The sequence below is a fragment of the Chrysochloris asiatica genome, unplaced genomic scaffold (assembly GCF_000296735.1).
Source record: "Chrysochloris asiatica unplaced genomic scaffold, ChrAsi1.0 scaffold00132, whole genome shotgun sequence".
Lineage (NCBI taxonomy): Eukaryota > Metazoa > Chordata > Mammalia > Afrosoricida > Chrysochloridae > Chrysochloris > Chrysochloris asiatica.
The window spans coordinates 8,353,415-8,373,614 of NW_006408650.1; the positions used below are offsets into that span (position 1 = coordinate 8,353,415).

General features: G+C 50.6%; 2 protein-coding genes across 2 annotated transcripts in view; both read right to left on the reverse strand.

Annotated features, from left to right (window-relative positions):
- The window catches only part of CD300A (CD300a molecule), a 44,078-nt gene extending 36,588 nt beyond the window's left edge, over positions 1-7,490 (reverse strand). The window contains exons 1-4 of the mRNA XM_006869688.1: positions 7,473-7,490; positions 7,335-7,362; positions 6,903-7,050; positions 6,616-6,752 (exon numbers count right to left, since the gene is read on the reverse strand). Coding sequence (XP_006869750.1) covers positions 6,616-6,752; positions 6,903-7,050; positions 7,335-7,362; positions 7,473-7,490 — 331 coding nt within the window. The remainder of the gene's footprint in view (positions 1-6,615; positions 6,753-6,902; positions 7,051-7,334; positions 7,363-7,472) is intronic.
- Positions 7,491-9,242: 1,752 nt separating this feature from the next.
- On the reverse strand, positions 9,243-16,640 carry GPRC5C (G protein-coupled receptor, class C, group 5, member C). Its single transcript, XM_006869604.1, has 3 exons — positions 15,578-16,640; positions 12,742-12,836; positions 9,243-9,459 (listed from the first exon to the last, which is right to left on the reverse strand). The coding sequence occupies exons 1-3, from the start codon at positions 16,626-16,628 to the stop codon at positions 9,277-9,279; spliced, it is 1,329 nt and encodes a 442-aa protein (XP_006869666.1). The 5' UTR covers positions 16,629-16,640; the 3' UTR covers positions 9,243-9,276.
- Between the last annotated feature and the right edge of the window lie 3,560 nt (positions 16,641-20,200).

Here is a 20,200-nt window from a genome sequence, read left to right on the forward strand (position 1 = left end):
GAGCAACATTGTCAGTTTGAGGACTAAGGTGTGCTGACCCAAGCCATGATCTTTTCAATATCCTCACATACATGTAAAAGTTGGGCAATGAATAAAGAAGACTGTAGAAGAATTGATGCATGAGCTATGGTGTTGGAGGAGAATATTGACAGTGCTCTGGTGGGTGGTTGGTGGTCGTGTGCCACCACATGGGTTGGAAGTCATAGAGGCCCTATAGGGTTTCTGAGGTTGTAAATCTTTACAGGAGTTGAGGACTGGTAGATTCAAAAAAGCTGGTACAGAAATGCCAGGAGGGTGGGTGGAAGAACAGCCGGGTCAAGCAGATGGGGAGGAGACACAATGCCTGCTGGCCACCAGGCACAATACACAGCCCTCTGCGGTGCCTTCAGAAATGAGCCAGCAGTGAAGGTTCCATGGAGGGGGGGCGGATCCAGGCCTGGGGTGGGAACAGAGGCAGCTGTCGCTTGACTGGGGGATGGGGTGGGCGGGACATCTATTGAGAGTGACATCGGGTTGCCAAAAACTCCCCAACCAACTCCCCAAGCCCCCTACAAACTGCAGTCAGAATGGGGGTCTGTGTGGGTGCGGCCCAAGGAATTCCGGAGCCTGGCGCTCTCTCCTCCAGGCCCGCAGGACAGGGCCACAAACAATAAAAAGAATAAAACCGTCCCTAGTCCCTAGGTCCCTGAAGGCCCTTTTGTGCCCTCGGAGGGTGAAGCCAGCAGCTGTTGCCTTTGTGTGGATTAAAAAAGGAAGCTCTTCCCTTGCGGAAGAATCCATACAGGCCGCTCCCCAACCCAGCACATTTGCCCCAGGCTCTGCTGGAGACCTCACCCCCACCCCACAGGGGCACATCTTCAGCATAACAGTGAGACCTGGGGGTCCCCTCTTCCTTTTGGGCCAGCCCCCCCTCTCTCACTCCACTCCACTGCATAGGCAGAGCCCATGGACAGGAAAGGTGCCCCTTTGGGGAGGGGATGTTGAAGGCATCTGCCTGCTTAAAGGCTTTGGGGGCAGAACCCACGGACCCCACTCCCACCTCAGCCCCTGGGTCTGACCTGGCAGGAGAGAAGTTGGACTGAGTCCCCAGGACAGAAATCTCGTCTTGGTGTCTCTACTGTTGTTAAGTACTGTAGAGTCAATTCTGACCCATAGCAACCATGTATAGGGTTTCCGAGGAGCAGCTGGTCAGCTTGAACAGCGGACTTTGCAGTTCAGCGCATTAACCTACAGCGCCGCACCAGGCCTCTGGTATCTCCACTGGTGGTGGTGGTGGTGGTATGCCGTGGAGTCCATTCAGACTCATAGCGACCCTCTATAGGGTTTCCGAGGCTGTAAATCTTTATGGGAGCAGTACGCCTCATCTTTTGCCAGCAGAATCGCTAGTAGTTTCGAACTGCTGACCTTGAGGTTAGCAGCCCAACTCTTAACCACAATGCTACCAGAGCTCCTTGGTATCTCTATTAGAACATCATTAAATTCAACAAGTTTAGCTCCATTCATAAAGACTGTCTGCCATGCCTCTTAGAAGCATTTAGCTACATGAGTGTAAACGGACTACAGTTCACCTACAGCACAGAGAAGAACCTGAAGGCTCGGGGGCCTACATGAATGATGAGGAATATAGGTGGTGGTGATGGTGGTGATGTACACTGGAGTCAGTTCCAAACTGCTGACCTTGAGGTTAGCAGCTAGACCAAGAACCACTATGCAATGAGAAGGGTGACACAATGCCACAGAATGACGCATGTACAAACCGTGAATAGATGCATGTTTCCTTGTTTATGTTGTTGTTGAGTGCTGTCGGGTGGGTTTCGGTTCACAGCCACCCTGTATAGAGTTCCCAAGAAGCTGCTGGTAGGTTTGAACCACCAGACTTGCAGTTCAAACCCGCCTTGTGGTCTAGTGCTTATCCTACAGTGCCACACCAGGACTCCAGGTTATTTAAATATAGTGCCACCACCGTGTGGCACTGAGGGTTAATGCGTTGGACTACAAAACTGGAGGTTCAAGTTCACCAGCTGCTCCTCGGAAACCCTATGCAGGGTGTCTATGGGTCGGAACTTACTCCACAGTACTTAACAACAACAACAAACATTGGGGTCCAGATGTGGCGCTGTAGGATAAACATTGGACTGCTAATCACAAGGTCAGCAGTTCAAGTCCATCAACTGCTCTTTGGAAACCCTATACAGAATTGCTGAGTCGGAACCAACTCAACAGCACTTAACAACTAAGATAAACATTCAACAATAGTTAAACGTGAGTTAAGTGACTAGATGGTCAACCCTAGTTCTTCTTCAACCTGTGCTTCCTGGGTCGCATGTGCCTTCAAGGGACCCTCCTAATGCATTTTATCATTAGGCCCTCCCTCTGGCCATGCGGGCACTCTCAGTGGTCTGCCACTTCCCCCCACCCCCCAGCACTCCCTGCCACCACCAATCCTAGCAGCCTACAGTCCAACCACTCTGAAGAGCAGCCTAAGAGAAGGGGAGAACTTCCTGAGTGACAGGCGGCTTCCTGCAATGTTTCCACTAACACTGTCCTGGTTGCATGCTCCAGGAAAGGGCCTCTCAGCGCAGCGTTCCCACCTGGCTGACATTGACATTTAATGTCTACAGACTGGCCAAGAAGGACCTGACCCCTTCATAGACTGGTGTGGTCCTAAGAGAGTACCATGGCATTGCACAAGTACATTTTGTGATTGTTGTTGTTGTTGTTATGTGCCGTCGAGTCGGTTCCGACCCATAGCGACCCTGTTGTGATAGTCAATAAAATCTTGAGACTCCCATAAATCCAAAGGACTTGGTGGTTCTTACTGGGGATCTCTACCATTGAATTAAAAAAGTTGCCGCTGTTCAAACGCATCTTAAAAGAAACAGAAAGAATAAGGACGCTAAGTTCCAACTGATTCTGACTGTTGGCTCGATACTATAAAACGAAGAGAGTCCTCTCCACCAACTGGAAATAACAATTCATCCACAGCATCTGCTTTGGTTGTATAAATTTATCTATGGACTTGAGCAATAAAACCATTGTTTAATACCAAAAATAAATTTAAAATAGGAGGGGAGATGTGGCAGAGATAGAAAACATTGAAATGTGACCAAGACCAGCTTCCCTGAGCAAGTAGCCCTCCCTGCATGTTCTGCTTTGGTTGTGATAACCTTGTGGCAACCTTGAGGGGCTAAAACACTAAAGCTGGGGCCCAGGGTGATCTAATCTTCATTCTACAGATGAGAAAATCGGAGGGCTCAAGGAACTATTAGTCCCCAAGCTAGTGAGAAGTAGAATTTCAACCTACAGCTGCCTAACCACTAAGTTCTGTTCTTTGTAATCAGAAAGGAGTTGGATCTCTGGTCTCCACCTCCCCTGAGGTACCTGGGTCCCCCTCTCACCACCCCAGCCTCTGCCCATCAGCATCCTCTTTTCAAGGAGATACCGGATGGAGCCCCACCCTGAGCTCAAGGATGAGGTCAGAGCATTACCGGGCTGGTGCAGATGCTAAATTATTTATGGCTTGTGCTGCTGTGAGCAGGGCCTGCTACCTCCTCACAGTGGAGACAGAAAACAGGAAGCCAAGTCTGGACACCTACATCTGGACTTGACTTTGGAGAAAGTGCCAGTCACAGGGAGAACTAGCTGAATGGAGTTGGGCATTTCAGGCTCCGTTAAATGAGCTATGCCAAGGACTAACTTACAAGGACAGAGAGCCTCGTGTCATCTGGAATGGGTCATGACTGGTCTCAGTATCTCTTTCCTCTCCTCCTGTCCCTATTCCTCCTGCAGCATCACTGAGCCTTGTCATGTGTAGTGCTCGTCTCTGGACTTGGTTGGTTGAGAGTAAAACATTGTTTGAAAGCCCAATACTCTCTGAGTAAATAAATCTTCAATCAACAAAAAAAGGTTAGTGGGACTCAAACAGCCTTTGTTGGTTTAGAAGGCAAAAGGTCTCGGTTAAGCATAGTATACAAGCATCAGAGTTGGTTCTGACTCATATTGATCTATACAGGGTTTCTGAGGGTGTCATTTTTGTGGGACCCAAATACCTCATCTTGGGCTCAAACCACCCGACCTTATGGCTTAGTCCAGTACTTGTCCTACAGAGCCACTGTGCTCACTGCAGCTCCCACTCCTCAGAATGGTCTGCGTTGTTGTTAAGTGCTATCAGGTCCGTTCAGACTCATAATGACTCTATATAGTATGAGTTTGAACCAACTCCATGGCACTTAACAATACTAGGGTTTCCAAGGAGTGGCTGGTGGGTCTGAACCAACACTATGGTTAGCAGTCCAGTGCTTATCCTACAGCACCACATCAGGAATCCAAACCAACTCTGATGGGATTCAAACCCACAACCTTTGAATTACTCTTTTCATCACTAGAAATCCAATGAACTATCCATTGCACCAGGGTCACCCTGACAGAATATTTTGTTAGGTGTTGTAGAATAGGATCCAACTCATACCGACCCTACACAGGGTTTCCGAGGAGGAAATGATGGGATTGAACCATCACCTTACAGTTCAAATTGACCTTGCAGTCCAGCGCTTATCTTACAGCACCATACCAGGACTAAGAAGATACATTATTAATAAATTCCAGGAAAAATTCTTAATGGGCACAAAGGGACTTAGTGGTAGGAACTTCTCCTCTGCAGAAGGTGAAAAGATTTCAGTCTTAAACGTCCAAACTACTCTGCTGTGAGCTCCAGGGCTTGGTGGTCATGGCTGTGAAACTGACCAAGTGTGTTCCTGGCCATGACTCATAGTCCCTTCCTTTCTTCTTCCATTCAGGTCTCCATTTTGGTGCAGCTGGACCACCTCCCCTGCTTCCCTCCTCAAGACACTTAAATCTTCTCTGCTTTGACTGGGCTCCAAGTAAGTAGGACCCCTGGGTATTTCTGGCTCTGGGCCAGGTCTGTACCCCTCCCCGAGCCCAACCCACATACCTCCAAGTCCTCACATGAGATTATTGTTGTCTTTAAGTATTGCCGAATTCATTCTGACTCATAGCAACCATGTATCAGGTTTCCAAGGAGCGGCTGGTGAGCTTGAACTGCTGACCTCACAGTTCAAACTAACCTTGCATTCCAGTGCATTAATCCACAGTGCCACACTAGGACTCCTATGGGAGATTACTACCTAGAAATGTAAGCTAGTATCTTTATTCCCCAGAAGTGAACTTGGGGAGAAGTGCACAGAGCTCTCCCTCTCCCTGTGGCTGAGGAGAAATAATCCTCTATCCATGAAAGGAGCAAGCCAGGATACAGAGAGGCAAATGGGAGAAGGGGTCACACTTAGGGGTACCGTTCTATTCTCTGTGGACCTGTTCACCCAATTTAGCTCTGGAACAAAGCGCCACTGACAAAGGTACAGGGTGCTGGGGACAAGCGGGGGGCCTTGGAGAGCTACCCGGTGCATCCATACCCCAACTCAACACCCCAGAAAGTTGTTGTCCCTCTTAGAACCCAGACTGAACTCTAGGTCCACATTCAGACAAGTCAGTTCTGTCTGGGACAAAGAGTTGGACAAAGTCAGGGACAGAGAGTGTTATGGGGGCCTTCCTCCCCAGGAGTCTGGAGCTGCCCACCCTCTCCTAACCCCAGGATGCTACTGTCTTCCCTGGATGGCTGAGAATGTCCTATCCTCCCCAGGAGTCTGAAGCTGCCCACCCTCTCCTAACCCCAGGATGCTACTGTCTTCCCTGGATGGCTGAGCATGTCCTATCCTCCCCAGGAGTCTGAAGCTGCCCACCCTCTCCTAACCCCAGGATGCTACTGTCTTCCCTGGATGGCTGAGCATGTCCTATAGTCAAGTACACGAGGGACTGCTCAGGGGAGAACAGGGCCAGCTCCTCGAAGTTCCTCATAACCATCTACTGCCCAAGGCAAGGTGGAAACTTCCATCTGCCTATCAGGAGATGCACAGTCTTGAGTGAGGGGGTCCACTTTCCCAAGTTCCACAGCCTCAGTCCTGGGAGAGACCACACCCCACACTATCTGGGGTCCAGGCCTCTCCCACTGGCCCCTGAGACTCCAGCCCCAACTCTCCGTGGGCTTGTTGGATAGGGAGGTCACTCCCATCATGCCAGGGGTCCAGGTAGCCACAGCAGGCCCCTGCTGCACTCGACAGAATCTGCCAGATCCAGGCGTTTCAAGGGCATTTATTTAAATCCATCCCTGCCCCAGGAACCACCTTCCAAACTGGTAGAGAAACCAAAGGCAAAGGAGAGAAACGGGCACAGGAAAAATGTACCCCAAATGCCACTGTGGCCTGCAAACTCCCCAGACTCCTTTGTGGGGTTTTCTGTGAGGTAGTGCAAGCATAGAGCTTCTCTGGTTGGGATCAGTGTGGTAGTCTCTGTCCCCAGATGGGGAGGGGCAGTCAGGAGAAAAACAGGTGGGGTCAGCCTGGCTAGTAGGTGGAGTCCAAGTGAAGGCACAAGGCATGGTGCAAAGGGGCACATGGCTGATACACCAAAAGGGCTCCGATCCAGGACCCACAGGCCACAGACAAGTAATGTGTCCAGTCTGGAGCTTCCAGTCCCTGGTGTGAAGGTTCAGGGCCAACTCTCCACCATAGCTGGGCTCCAAAGAGTCATGGAGAATATCACCGGGGCAGAAATCATCAACGTAGGACCCAGACGATGGCAGGGCCAGGAAGGTCGTCCATTGTGACAGAAAGGGCATCTGAAGCATGTTGTTCACAGTAGAGAGGGCGGTCATTTGGAGCACCCACATGGGGACACTCCTGTCATCAAGGAGAAGCAGCAGGGGTGGGCTGTGATTGGGTGCCATGTGGGGACAGGGAGGTACACTTGGGAGTCCACAGACAGCTCCTGCAGCCTCAGTCACTTGGGGGCCAGAGTCAGGGCTGGACCCTTCCCAGGCCCCCCCCCACCCTGTCCACTGCTTCAGACTGGTGGCCTCGATCCCTCCCAGCTTGTGGGCCCTGGCCAGCCTGGGCCCATTGGGAAGAGGACGGCAGGCGGCGTGCAGTCCGGGGAAGAGGACGGCTACCATCTTGTTATGTTTTGCGGGGATTGATCCTAAAGTAACCAAAAAGAACAAGTATCAAAGGGGGGGCCCTCTGCTCCGGACCCAATCACTGGCTTCTAACTAAAACAGTCTCCATCCCTGGAGGGGCCAGTGGAATCCGAACACACAAGAGGTTTGGAGGGAGTCTTCTTTTGCTTCTGGCAATCTCTTCCCTTCCAATGGGAACATTTTTTCCCCCTACAAACAGTGTCAAAAATAGCTTCTGACAAGTTGGGGAGAAACATTCCCAAGCCCAAGAGAGGCCACCCCCTGCCCCCCTTGCAAAACCCAGTACCAGTGTCCAGGCTGAGGGCACTGCTGGCCTAGGTGGACACAGCTCATGGGTCAATGCGGCTCCAGCCCAGGTCACTGGTCACTCCAGAAGGAACCAAGAGAAAGGCCACTGGACTTGGGAAGCCTGAGAAAACCTGACCAGACTGGGTTTGGCCATGTCTCGAGGCGGTATGGCTGCTCTGGGCCAGATTCCTTACCTGTAGACACGTAGGGGATGATTCTGTGATTTTGACTCTGGAAAGGGGAGGGAATTCTGGTTCTGCCGACCTCAGGAAGCAGCCAGGAAGACTGACGTGAGCAGCCGTGGAAAAGCTTTGCTCACAAACCAAAACGAAACCCAATTCTAACTCACAACGGCCCTATCGGACCAAACAGAGCTGACCGAGAGCGTTTCCAAGGCTGTCTGTCGTCTTACAGAAGTAGACTGCCACCTCTTTGTCCCGTGGGATGGCTAGGAAATCCAAACTGTTGACCTTGTAGCTAGTGACTGAGCACTTTAACCACTGAATCACCAGAACGCCTTGCTTTGTTCAAACAAAAAGTTGCCAACAAGTTGACTTGAACTCATAACGCACCCATGCGTGTCAGAATAGAACTGCGCTCCATCGGGTTCTCAAGGGTTGATTTCTCAGAATTCGATCACCAGGCCTTTCTTCCAAGGTGCTTCTGGGTGCCCTTGAACCTCCAAGCTTTGGGTGAGCAATCAAGCTCCTTAACCACCTACTGTACCCAGGGACGCCTGGTTGGAGTCATGTGACCACTGCTGCCCAGGCGATTCCAATTCATAGCAACCTGCTAGGACAGACTACACCTGCCCTGTAGGATTTCCTGGTCTAGAACTCGTTACAGAAGCAGAACGCCACATCTCTCTCCTGCACAGTGGTTGGTGGGTTCCAACTGCCCATCTTTTGGTTAACAGCTGAGCGCTCAACCACTGCGCTACCAGGGCTTTCTGTTTACAGTAAAGTACTAAGTAAACAGACCTGTTTTCATTACTGCCCAAGAATGAAACCAATCAAATCAGGGCCTGGCTGGTTCCGATCCCACCTTTTTCAGCGAAGCCTGGTTTCTAAGCTTCTCCCCTCTGGAGATCACACACCACGACTGGGTGGCACAAAGCTAGCCGAGCTGAACCATCCTTCTGCAAAAGAGGAGCTGAAATCTGCCAACACCCCCTTCCTCACCTGCTCCTCCTGAGGCCACCTTCTCTGAGCCATCCCCACACAGTCCAAGAAGGGAGGGGTGTTCAAGGATGCTGGGTAGGGGACCACATATGAGAAGGCTTCAAAAGTTCAAGGCAAAATTCCATTATCTTTTCATTCCATCTCTCCACCAACTTTTTCAAGCCCACTCATGCACTAATTGAGCTCAGACATGGAGGTCAAGCTAAAGATTTCTCTGGATAGAAAGGCCAGTGATTTGATTGCACACAGGCGAAACCAACAGCAGACATCGAGGGGAACTGGATTTGGAGGGCGGAGGAAATGCGGAGGGGTAGAAGACAGGGTATGGGAACCAAGAGCCCAGGCCAGAAACAACATTCCCAGAGAAGGGTTAATCAAACAGAAATGTGTTTATTAGGCACTCTTGTTCCTCACAGAGGAGCAAGACTCAGGACAGAAGCGCCCGTGAACTCTCTCGAGATCGCAGAATCAATCCCGAGAGTCCAGAGATGTGTAGGTGTGGCTGGCCGCCACCCCAGGAAGAACACTATTTGGCTGGAGTGTGGAAGTCAAGGCAACCCTGGAGAGAAACCAGGCCCCTCGGCTCCACCAACACTGACTGAGGACGGTGGGAGGCACCCAGGACACCCACCTACACATTCAGAGCCAGAAGGGGGCTGGGGAGAGCAGTAGAGGACGGGGGTAGAGGACTGGGTTCCCGGGCTGGCTGCTGAGAACACCCACCCCCCAACACCTGCCCGCCTCCTCTTGGCTGCTGACTTAGTCCCACACCACATAGGGGTTTCTAAACACCTGAGAGTTCTTGCCGTCTTTGGGCGGGGTGGCCGCCTGGTGGTTTTGGGTGGCGTACATGTCTTCGGCTCTCAGAGTGGAGTTGGCACTGCCCATCACCTGACTGTTGGCGGTGGCCCTCGGGAGGATGACGTCATAAGCACCGTCAGACTGGAAGGAAGAACAGGCGGCCTCACAGTCAGGGGGGATGGGAGAGCCAGGTTCTGCCTGGGCGGATGCACAAACACACTACTTCCTGCGGGGCTGGGCCTGCCAGCTCCCCACCACCCCCTCCCAGGTCAGCCCCAACTGGCGGGTTGGTGTTCTCCAGCTAACACCTCTCACTGCCTCAGAGCTCTCTGGGTCATAGCCTGAGGCCCTTACACCCTCCAGTGGTCCTGGGCTTCCCAAGGGGGTCTCCTTTGTTGTTGTTGTTGTTGTTAAGTGCCATCGAGTCGATTCCGACCCATAGCGACCCTGTATAGGGTTTCCAAGGAGCAGCTGGTGAGCTTGAACCGCCGACCTTGCAGTTCAAACGGCTTTGCAGTCTGGTGCATTAACCCACAGCGCCACACCAGGACTCCTTGGTGTTGCTGGGTATTGTCTGTTTGATTCCAACTCATAGTGGCCCCATGTGGCTGAGGCTTTAATGGCTACAAGTAGGTATGGGCTGCCAATCACAAGGTGGACAGAAAGATGAAAGTCTCTGAAACACTGTGAAGGATTGCTATGTGCGGGAATGGATGGCAGTGGGTTTGGGGGTCTGGGGGATCTCTATAGGGGCAGATCGCCAGGTCCTTCTCACAAGAGCCACTGGGTGTGTTTGAACCACCAACCCTTCTGTGAGCAGCCGAACGCTTCACCGTTGTACCACCAGGGCTTCCGGAGTTTCTATTACTTGTCTGGTAATCTCCCAGGTTCCTTTGCTACATGGACCTTCCCGAGACCTCTGAATGCTACCATAACACTCCACAGCATCCACCTCTGTCTTCCCTGGCTAGGGAACCCCTTCTGCTAGACTCTGGGTGGACCCAAAGTTTGTCTTTTATAGTTTTGAGACCTAAACCTAAGTTTTCCACCTGGAATCTGAGTAAGAATATGGGTTATAGGGTGAAGAAGGTCCTAAAGTCCATGTTCCAGTCCCCACCGTGGAGGAAAGGTATGTTCCTGCCCCTCTCCCTTGCTTTTCAAACCAAACTCACTGCCATGGAGTCGGTTCTGACTCACAGCGACCCCGCATAGGGTTTCTGAGGCTGTAGAAAGCCCCATCTTTCTCCTGAGGAACGGCTAGCTGGTGGATCTGAATTTCTGACCTTGTCGTTTGCAGTCTAGTGCTTATCCTACAGTGCCATCAGGGTTCTTTTCCCCTCGGGAAAGCACCACCACACCAACCTTGGGTCTAAACAGCTCCACAGTTCTCACCCCCTTGTAGCTTCCAGCATGGCACGTCTAGACATCGGATTTAGCTGGAAGGCTCCTGAAACTACCCATTCTGGTCCCCACCTAGGATTATTGTTGTCAAGTGCCATCAAGTCACTTCAGACTAGATGTATAGGGTTTTCGAGAAGCAGCTGGTAGGTTTGAACTGTCGCCCTTATGGTTTGCAATTCAGTGCTGATCCTACAGTGCCACATCAGAAGTCCCACCCAGTATGGTGGGCTGGTAAATGGAGGATGGGTATGACACCACATTTATAGTGTCTGCAGATGCCTATCACGTGGTCCCAAGCTACCAGGTGATGATCCTGAAGCAGTAAGAACCTCTGCTGAGAATCTATCTTTCTACCTCAGTTTTATTGTTGCCATTAAGCGCTGAAGAATAGGTTCTAACTCCTAGGACCCTGTAGAGGGTTTCAGAGGAACATGAGTTTGAACTGCAAGGTTGGCGTTTCAAACAGACTTCATGGTAGGGTGTTTACCCTACAGCGCCACATCAGAACTCCTTAGTATACCTCTGGTATACTGAATCAGAACCCACATTTTAACAAGATCCCCAGGTGATTATGTGCCTATATAAGACTACACTTGTACACGTTAAGATTCACCTAAGAAACCTGGTAAAATGTGGATTCTGGTTCAGTATGTCCTGTATAGAAATGCAAACTCCCAGCAGGGTGTGGAACTGGAAGGAACCCAGTTCAAAGCCCTGCCCTGAAGAGATGCATCCCACCAATCCCACCCCCCGAGTTTCTGATTCAGCAAGTCTAGGAGCGCTGTAGGATCAGCACTGGACTGCTGCACATCACAAGATCGGCAGTTCAAACCCACCAGCTGCTCCTTGAAAACCCTATACAGGATTGCTATGAGTCAGAGCTGAACAATAAGATCAACCACAATGACACAATAGCAACAGGGCAGGGAGGGGAGTCCTGGAGTGGTGCTGCAGGGTAATGCACTGGACCACAACGTCAGTTTGAACTGCAAGGTCAGGGACCCTGTTGTTGTTAAGTGCCATTCAAGTCAGTGCTGACACATAGAGATCCTGTACAGGGATTCTGAGGCTTTTAAATCTCCATGGAAACCGCATCTTTTTCCTGGGAGCAGCTTGCAGACTCGAACTGTGGACCTTGAGGTTTGCAGTCCTGTGCTTATAGTATGGGGACACTGGACTTGAAAAATAGCGCTGCTAATTCAGACCATCTCTCCAGAGCTCAGAGTCCTGGTGTAGCTCTGTAGGATAAGCACTGGACTGCTAATCTCAGGTCAGCAGATCAAACCCACGAGCTTCTCATTAGAAACCCTATACATGGTCGCTATGAGTCGGAACCAACTCGAAGGCACTTAATAACAACGCTAGAACTCAGGCACAGGAAGGAGCTGGAGGCTGGAATTTCAGACACACTTGTTCATCCAGCTCCCGGGACTCATGGAGGGGGGAGGGGGTGAGAAGGCCACCCTGCTGACCTCCCTTCTTCCTGTTCCCAGCGTCCTACCAAGGCAGGTCACTGACCCCTTCCCAAGCCAGTGCCAGTCCAGGGGCAGGAACAAATATGGAATGAATCTAGCCTACCACCTTCCTGTTCCCACCCCACTCCCTGGGTTAAGGAACATCTGGTCTCCCAAACCCAGGGGAGGTGAAAGGTCAAGGGCAGCCATCTGCCTGCGTGGGAGGGGCCAGAGGTCCTGGTGGGACAGCTGTGTTTGAGGATTAACTGCCTCTGTAGACCTGCCACATTCGGTCTCCTGTCCCTTCTGGGGTCGTCAAGATCGGCACCTGGACAGATTCCCTGAGCCTTGTAGGGTAAGGCTGGCAGCTCCTACCAGCCCCCATTCTCAGCAGCACCTAGCCCAGTCCTCGTGGTCCCCACCACAGTGTAGTTACGGGAGGTGGACATATCAAATGAGAACTGAGCTTGGTCCCTGAGGTCAGCACACCAGATGGACGACCCTGTCTTCTCACCTCCTCCACCCCAAGCCTGCATGACACAAGCTCCCCACAACCGGACCTACTCACCGGGACTTTGTGCATCAGGGCCATCTCGGTGGGCTGGTACACACTGGTCAGCAGCTGCCCATTGTAGCCACTGTATGGAGACACCGGCCTCTTGGCTAGAAGGAAACACAGGAATGATTTGAAAACACCTCAGTACCATCTCCTCATCCCATAGCCCAAGCAAGTTACACCCAGGCTCAAGAACATGGGGTCAGGCTGGCCTAGTGTAAAAGCTAGCCCAGGGATGAAGCCACACCAGGGGTGGGCAGTTTGGGGATGAGGTTATGGAGGTGTGAGCTCCCTCCCCAAAACCCAGCACCCATTGCAATGCAAAGAGAGCAGACGGAGGGTGCAGCCCTGCCAGACCTCCCCTCAGTGCCTGAAGTCCAACCCCACAGCCCAGAAATGTTCCTTCAGCAACCTCCACATCCCCATCCGTCCTCCAGGGCCAGAGGCCAGGAGGGGATCATGGGCTTTCCAAGATGGCCAGCCTCTAGCTCTGGCCTCAACTGCCCTCTGATTGCCACGTGCTTTGTGGATAAATGCACGAGACCCCTCTAGCCTGCCCATCTTCCTGGGCAGTACTGGATGTGGAGTTCCCACACAGAACATCTCCAATGGCACAGCAAGCACGTGGGTCTGGGTGCCCCTTGGCAGTTTTCCAGCCACAGAACACTTCCCCGTGCCGGCAGGTGCTGGTTTCCGGTCTGTTCAGTCCTGCTGGGCACTGCTGGGCTGTTGGCAGAAAGCTTTGGACCAGCCCCCAGGGCCCAACAGTGAACAGGGAGGGCTGCGGATGTTTACCTCCTGCAGAGCTGCTGGTCCAGCAACTTGGAGGGGCCACAACCTTTACCGGGGGCTTCCTAAGTGCTAGGCGCACACTATTGATTTTTCCATTTAGAAAGAAGGAAAAAAAAAACAAACAAACTCAGGGTCCCAGAAGTGTTTGCCTTGGGAAACAAAGACTGGAAACTATTTGCTCTTGATAAACAGGCAGTGGGTGAGACAGGAGGGGGGTGGGGGCTCTTACCCATACTTAGCCATAAGCCCCTCTCCTGCTGGCTTCAATTGCTTCTTCCTGTCCCCACACATGCCATCTGCCCCACTCAGAGGCCCTCACCAGAGGAGGAGGGGGGGAGCACACAGCCCAGGTGGGTGAAGATCAAGGTCCTGGGAGGACAGGCTTCACCCCTTCCACTAGGGCAGGGGTTCTGGGGATTTCACAGTTTGTAGAGAAGAGGTCTGGAGTTCTGATTCTGACTTCCTGGCAGTTAAAGTTTTAAGCCCCTCAAAATCACGATCAGCACAGTCTGAGTCTGAGCTCAGAGCTTTGGCACCGTGCCACAGGCCTTGAGGGTTATAGCAGATGCAGGGCTGTAGCATCAGCTACAGGAACCAATGAGATGCCCATGAGCAGACACACGAGGGGCCTGGTACCGCACACACTAGGTGCTCAGCAAATGCTAGTGGTTGTTACAGTCAACAGATGGCATAGTCAGGAACCAGATGAAATGGCCACCCTCTCCTGCCCCAGAGAGAAGTCTGGGGCTGGCATCATTACTACTTTCCTGTCCCTTCAAGCTCCAGGGCATCCAAGACTCTATAGCCAGCTTGCCCCTAGTACTTGGCACCCCAGAATAGCCCTGAACCGTTCAGAAGAGCTGGGTGGGAAGCTTTGGGACCAGTCAGTTGGAAAGTAGGTGCTGCTGAAATCGATATGTGACAAGCTAAGTGTTGTGTTTTGTTTTTCCATTGTAAAGGCTTGTTTTTAAAGAAGACTATAAGGAGCCCTGGTGGCACTGTGGATTAAGCATTGGGCTGCTAGCCTCAAGGTTGGTGGTTCAAACCTGCTAGCTGCTCTGCAGGACAAGGGTGAAGCTGTCAGCTTCTGTGCAGATTTCCAATCTCGGAAACCCTGTAGAACAGTTCTCCTCTAAGCTATAAGGTTGCTAAGCAGCTCTGGTAGCGTAGTGGTTACGAATCGGGCTGCGAACCCCAAGGTCATCAGTTCGAAACTACCAGCTGCTCCATGGGAGAAAGATGAGGCTTTCTGTTCCTGTAAAGATTTATAGCCTTGGAAACCCTGTGCAGGGTCACTATGAGTTGGAATCGACTCCACGGCACATAATCACCACCACCATAACCTTGCTATGAGTTAGAATTGATGGAAGATGACTTGGGATAGGTACAGAATAGAAAAGCTAGCCCTGGAAGGATCCTAATCGTGAAATAATAGTAATATGAGCAGCTAGTCCAATTCTCCATGAGTTGGAGTTGGCTCAGCAGTAACGGATTACTTGTAGAATGCTCACTGTGTGTCAGTATATTTGTTGTTGTTAAGTGCCATTGAGTCGGTTCCAATTCATAGCAATCCTGTATAGGGTTTCCGAGGAGTGGCTGGTGAAGCTTGAACCACCACCCTTGCTGTTCAAACCAACAATGCAGTCCAGCTCATTAACCGGCAGCGCCACACCGGGACTAAAGCACAAAGATGAATTAATTCTCACCAGAACCCTATGAGATCGGTACCATCATTATCCCCACATTTCAGACACAGAAACAGAAATGCAGAGGAAAGATCCCATACAGATAACAGTGGTCCGTTGTAGGAATACAGTTAACAGTGGTCTGTTGTAGGAACAGAAGGACAGAGGACGAGATGAGATTGTGCTGCAACTTAATGTTTGAACTTCTACAATGAGAATATATCCATGTTGTACCTGAATCTACAAAACAATCTTTACAAATAGAATGTAGGGAACTGTACACCATCTGGAGAACCTTCCAGCTCCCTGGCTTATAGGGAATAAGCTGAGGTACAGGGAGTGGGGCTCGGGGAGGATTTCCCACAGCCTACCTGAGGTTGGCTCATCCATGGAAAACGCCTTGTTCTCCACAAACATGCTCTGGCTTTTCTGCTCTTTCAGGATGGTCTCGTAGCCTACGCCCCGGGTGGGGTACATGTCCCCTTGGTAGTTTTGCTCAGGACTGGCCTTGGTCAGCTGGGAGGTCTCAGGGATGATGTAGAAGAAGAGAAAGGCCCAGGCGTTGGCGGCAAGGGCAATGGCTAAGGTGGGGTCATCCCAGGAAGGGCTGTTGTGCTGTTTGTTACCGTAGGTGTACATGACTATCCAGACGACCCAGATGGCAATGGAGGTGACCGTGGTGAGCAACACAAAGACACCATGCTTCCGCCAGCGCTTGAAGCGTCCACACAGGGCGGGCCAGGCCCCCAGGAAGGCCCCCAGCAGCAGCAGCATGACGTAGATGAGCGCCATGACAAAGTCCATGTTGGCGATGGCGCAGGGTGAGGTCACCACCCAGCCAGCACTGCTGTTACCCAGAGGGCCATGCTCGCCTCCTCCCCGGACCAGGGTAATGATCAGCCACTCCGTATTGATGATTACCTCCACAAGGGTCAATAGCAGAGCCACAGTGAAGACCACCCAGCCCCGGGGCCCATGGTTCTTCCGGGCTAAGGAGTTGAGGGCAAAGACATGGGCCACCAGGCAGGAGAAGCAGATTGCAAACAGGACTCCGAAGAGGAAGCGCCGAGAGGCACAGGTAGCGAAGTCGGGCTTCACCACAAAGGCAAACACGAGGCAGAAGAGGCCCAGGGTCCCCAGCAGGAAGAACACCTGGGTCCCCAGAAGACTCCGCTTCTTAGTGTCCTGCACAAAGGGAAGGCTGGCCACAAGGATGATGGTGAGGACAAAAGTGGTGACGATACCGGCCCCAGCCACCGTCTCCAGGATGATGCCCCAGGCCTCAGAGCGGTCACACAAGTTGTAGTAGAGGGGGTCGAGGTCTGGGCCGCAGCCAGGTGGGGCATGATGCTGGGCCTGGACGTGTGAGAATAGGAAGAGAGGAAGTCCCAGGCACACCAGCAAGACATTGTGGATGGCCATCCTGGCTCCCGGGCCACGCTCCCAACTGGGTCCTTAGAGAAAGAAGGACAAGAGGCGAAATCAGTTCTCTGAGGCTAGACTCAGACATATATGGTGCCGCTTGACCCCCATCCTAAACCAGGGCAGGGAGTACCAGTGGATTGTGCACCTTTTCCTCTGAGTACCATATAACTGATGTGGAAAAGCTTGCTGGTTATCTCTATTTCTAGCCAATAGGAAAGGAGGAAACTCACTGAATTGTCCCTGTCCTCCCCTCCCCCAGTCCAGGAGCAAATATTCCCTGAGCTCTGGTCTTTGGGCTGGGGGTGGGGAGCTTTAAGTCCATCAAACCAAGCAAGCCACCCATTCAGCACTTCCTCCCTGCCTTGGGACTCTTTCAGGGTTCAAAAGGCCTTTAAACTCTGTCCTTTATTAATCTGTGTAACATTCATTCAACAAGGATTTAACTAGCACCAGTGGTAGGACTGAAAGAACCCTGGTGACACAAATTTCAAGCACTGAGCTGCTAACCGGACTCCTGGTGTGGCACTGTAGGATCAGCACTGAACTGTGAACCACAGGGTTGGCAGTTCAAACTCACCAGCCGCTTCTTGGAAACCTATGAGTTTCCAGGGTCGCTATGACTTGGAACCAACTTGGCGGCATTTAACAAGCTGTTAACTACCAGGCTAGTAGTTTGAGCCCACCATCTGCTCCTCAGGAGGAAGACGGGACTGTCTGATTCTGTAAAGATTTGCAACCCGGGAAACCCTATGTCCTTGTACGGTTGGTATGAGCTGGAATCGACTCCGTGGTAATTGGCTTGGTGTGATTTGGGTTGTAAAATGGTTGAACTGTCACTCGGAAAAACAAGGACATGATTGAAAAGTTCAGATTTATCCACCGTTCCTACCTGATCCCTCCTACCACTTCCCCCATCCGCCCCCTGGTTTATTTCCCCCCACCCCTCGTTTTCCTGCTTCCCTATTAACTACTCTTCAGATTCCAAAGTTCTTTGTCTAGTAAAGTAGCTGGAGTCAAGGATAAAATAAACTACTTCCCTTGCTAAGGAAGTTAATGACTTAATGCAAAAATTCTCCTAAGAGGCATTAGCATTTAAAAAGCAAGAGCCAAGCAAGGGCAATGTAAAATCCAAAGGACTTCATCTTTACTGGAAGACTCTTAGGCATTGTAGCTAAAAGGCACCAAAAGAAAAAAAGAGAGAGAGATCTGGTTTTCACACCAGGAAAGTAACTCTACTCATCTCCTCATTTGACCAGCCCCAACGGCTCTATCAAATGCAACAATCAGCATGGAAGAAAGTCAAACATCCTCACTTAACACCAATTGGCTTTTCCCTGTGGCAGCTTAAGGGAAAGTGAACTTTTCAACCAATAACACAGAAAATTATAAAGATGCCCTGGTGTGGCGCTGTGGGTTAATGCACTGGACTGCAAGGTTGGTTTGAACCAAAGTCGGTGGTTCAAGCTCACCAGCCGCTCCTTGGAAACCCTACACAGGGTTGCCATGGGTGGGAACTGACTCGACAGCACTTAACAACAACAAAAAGCAAGCTATAAATTCCAAATTGCTATGAAACGCAGGCCCTCCGTATTAAGATAACTCTGTATAAGGTTTCCGAGGAGCAACTGGTGGGTTTGAACCGCTGACCTTGTGTTTCACAGTCCAGTGCTTATCTATCATCGTCAAACCCTGTAAGCGCCAGTACACAACCCTGAATAGTCACCCAAGAAACGCCCAGAAAGACGGCAACCAAGCTTTCCCAGGATGATAGTGACCACTAGTGGCTGTCAGGGGAATAGCAATGTCTATTCCAGAACACTTAATTGTAAATCTGTACCTAGACCAAGAAGCAGTTGTTCGAACAGAACATGGGAACACTGAATGTTTTAAAATTGGGAAAGGTGTGAGACAGGGTTGTATTCTTTCACCATACTTATTCAACCTGTATGCTGAGCAAATAATACGAGAAGCTGGGTTCTATGAAGAAAAACGTGGCATCAGGATTGGAGGAAGACTCATTAACAACCTGCAATATGCAGATGATACAACCTTGATCGCTGAAAGTGAAGAGGACTTGAAACATTTACTTATGAAGATTAAAGAGCACAGCCTTCGATATGGATTACATCTCAATGTCAAGAAAACAAAAATCCTCACCACTGGACCAATAAACAACATTCTTATCAATGGAGAAAAGATTGAAGTTGTCAAGGACTTCATTCTTCTTGGATCAACTATCAACACTCGCGGAAGTAGCAGTCAAGAGATCAGACGATGTATTGCACTGGGCAAATCTGCTGCACAGGAACTTTTTAAAGTATTGAAGAGCAGAGATGTCAGCTTGAGGACTAGGGTGCTCCTGACCCAGGCCATTGTGTTTTCAATAGCCTCATATGGATGCGAAAGCTGGACAGTGAATAAGGAAGATCGTAGAAGAATTGATGCCTTTGAGTTGTGGTGTTGGAGGAGAATACTGAAAGTGCCATGGACTGCCAAAAGAACCAATAGATCTGTTTTGGAAGAAGTGCAGCCAGAGTGCTCCTTGGAGGCCAGGATGGCTAAGCTTCGTCTCTCCTACTTTGGACATATTGTCCAGAGGAAACAATCATTGGAGAAGGATGTCATGCTGGGTAGGGTGGAGGGTCAGAGAAAAAGAGGAAGACCCCCAACGAGATGGATCAGCCAGGTGGCATCATTGATGGACTCAAGTGTGGCAGCGGTAGTGAGGTTGGCCCAGGATCGAACATTGTTTCGTTCTGCTGTGCATGGGGTCACTATGAGTCGGTTCCGACTCGATGGCACCTGACAACAACAACAACAATGCGTTGTCCTTCCCTTCACCTTTCATCCATTGGAGAGGGATTCTACACAGCTAACCCCTTTCTGTTTGTCACCATTCCTGGCTACTCAAACTCCACTTTGGACCATTCCTTGCTAACAGGGACACAAAAATCCTCAATCTCAATCTAACAAATTGTCATTCTGTGATTTATAAGTGGAACAACACTACCAAAGCCATTTCTAACTGGAGAAAATAAAGCCCATAAAATTAAATGCACTCAACATCATGTGTCGATTTGGGGTTGCAATTGTTTTCTTTCCTTTGTCCTTGGACAATTCAGTGACACTGATTACATTCTCGCTCCTTTTTGAGTTGTTCCTTCTCCATCAACATAAACTCACTTCCTTTCTAAGGTCCCTATCTAATCTTTAGAGTTACTTACTGTTAGCAGTTCAATCCCTCTTCCTGGTGTGGCACTCGCTGTAGGACTACCACTGGACTGTGAAACACAACGTCGTGCTTCTCGAAACCGATACAGAGTCTCTATGAGTCAGAACTGGCTGGATGGCCAGTTACTATTGTTAAGAATGATAATTGTTCTTAACAGTGTGCTATTATCTTTAGGGAACAGACCCTGAAGGGTCATTATCTTGGAGAGCAGCTGGATGGGTTTGAACCTTCAACCTTTTAATTAACAACAGGTGGTGATAGTGATGTGCTGTGGAGTGGGTTCCGACTCATAATGACCCTGTACATGGTTTCTGAGGCTGTAAATCTTTACAGGAGC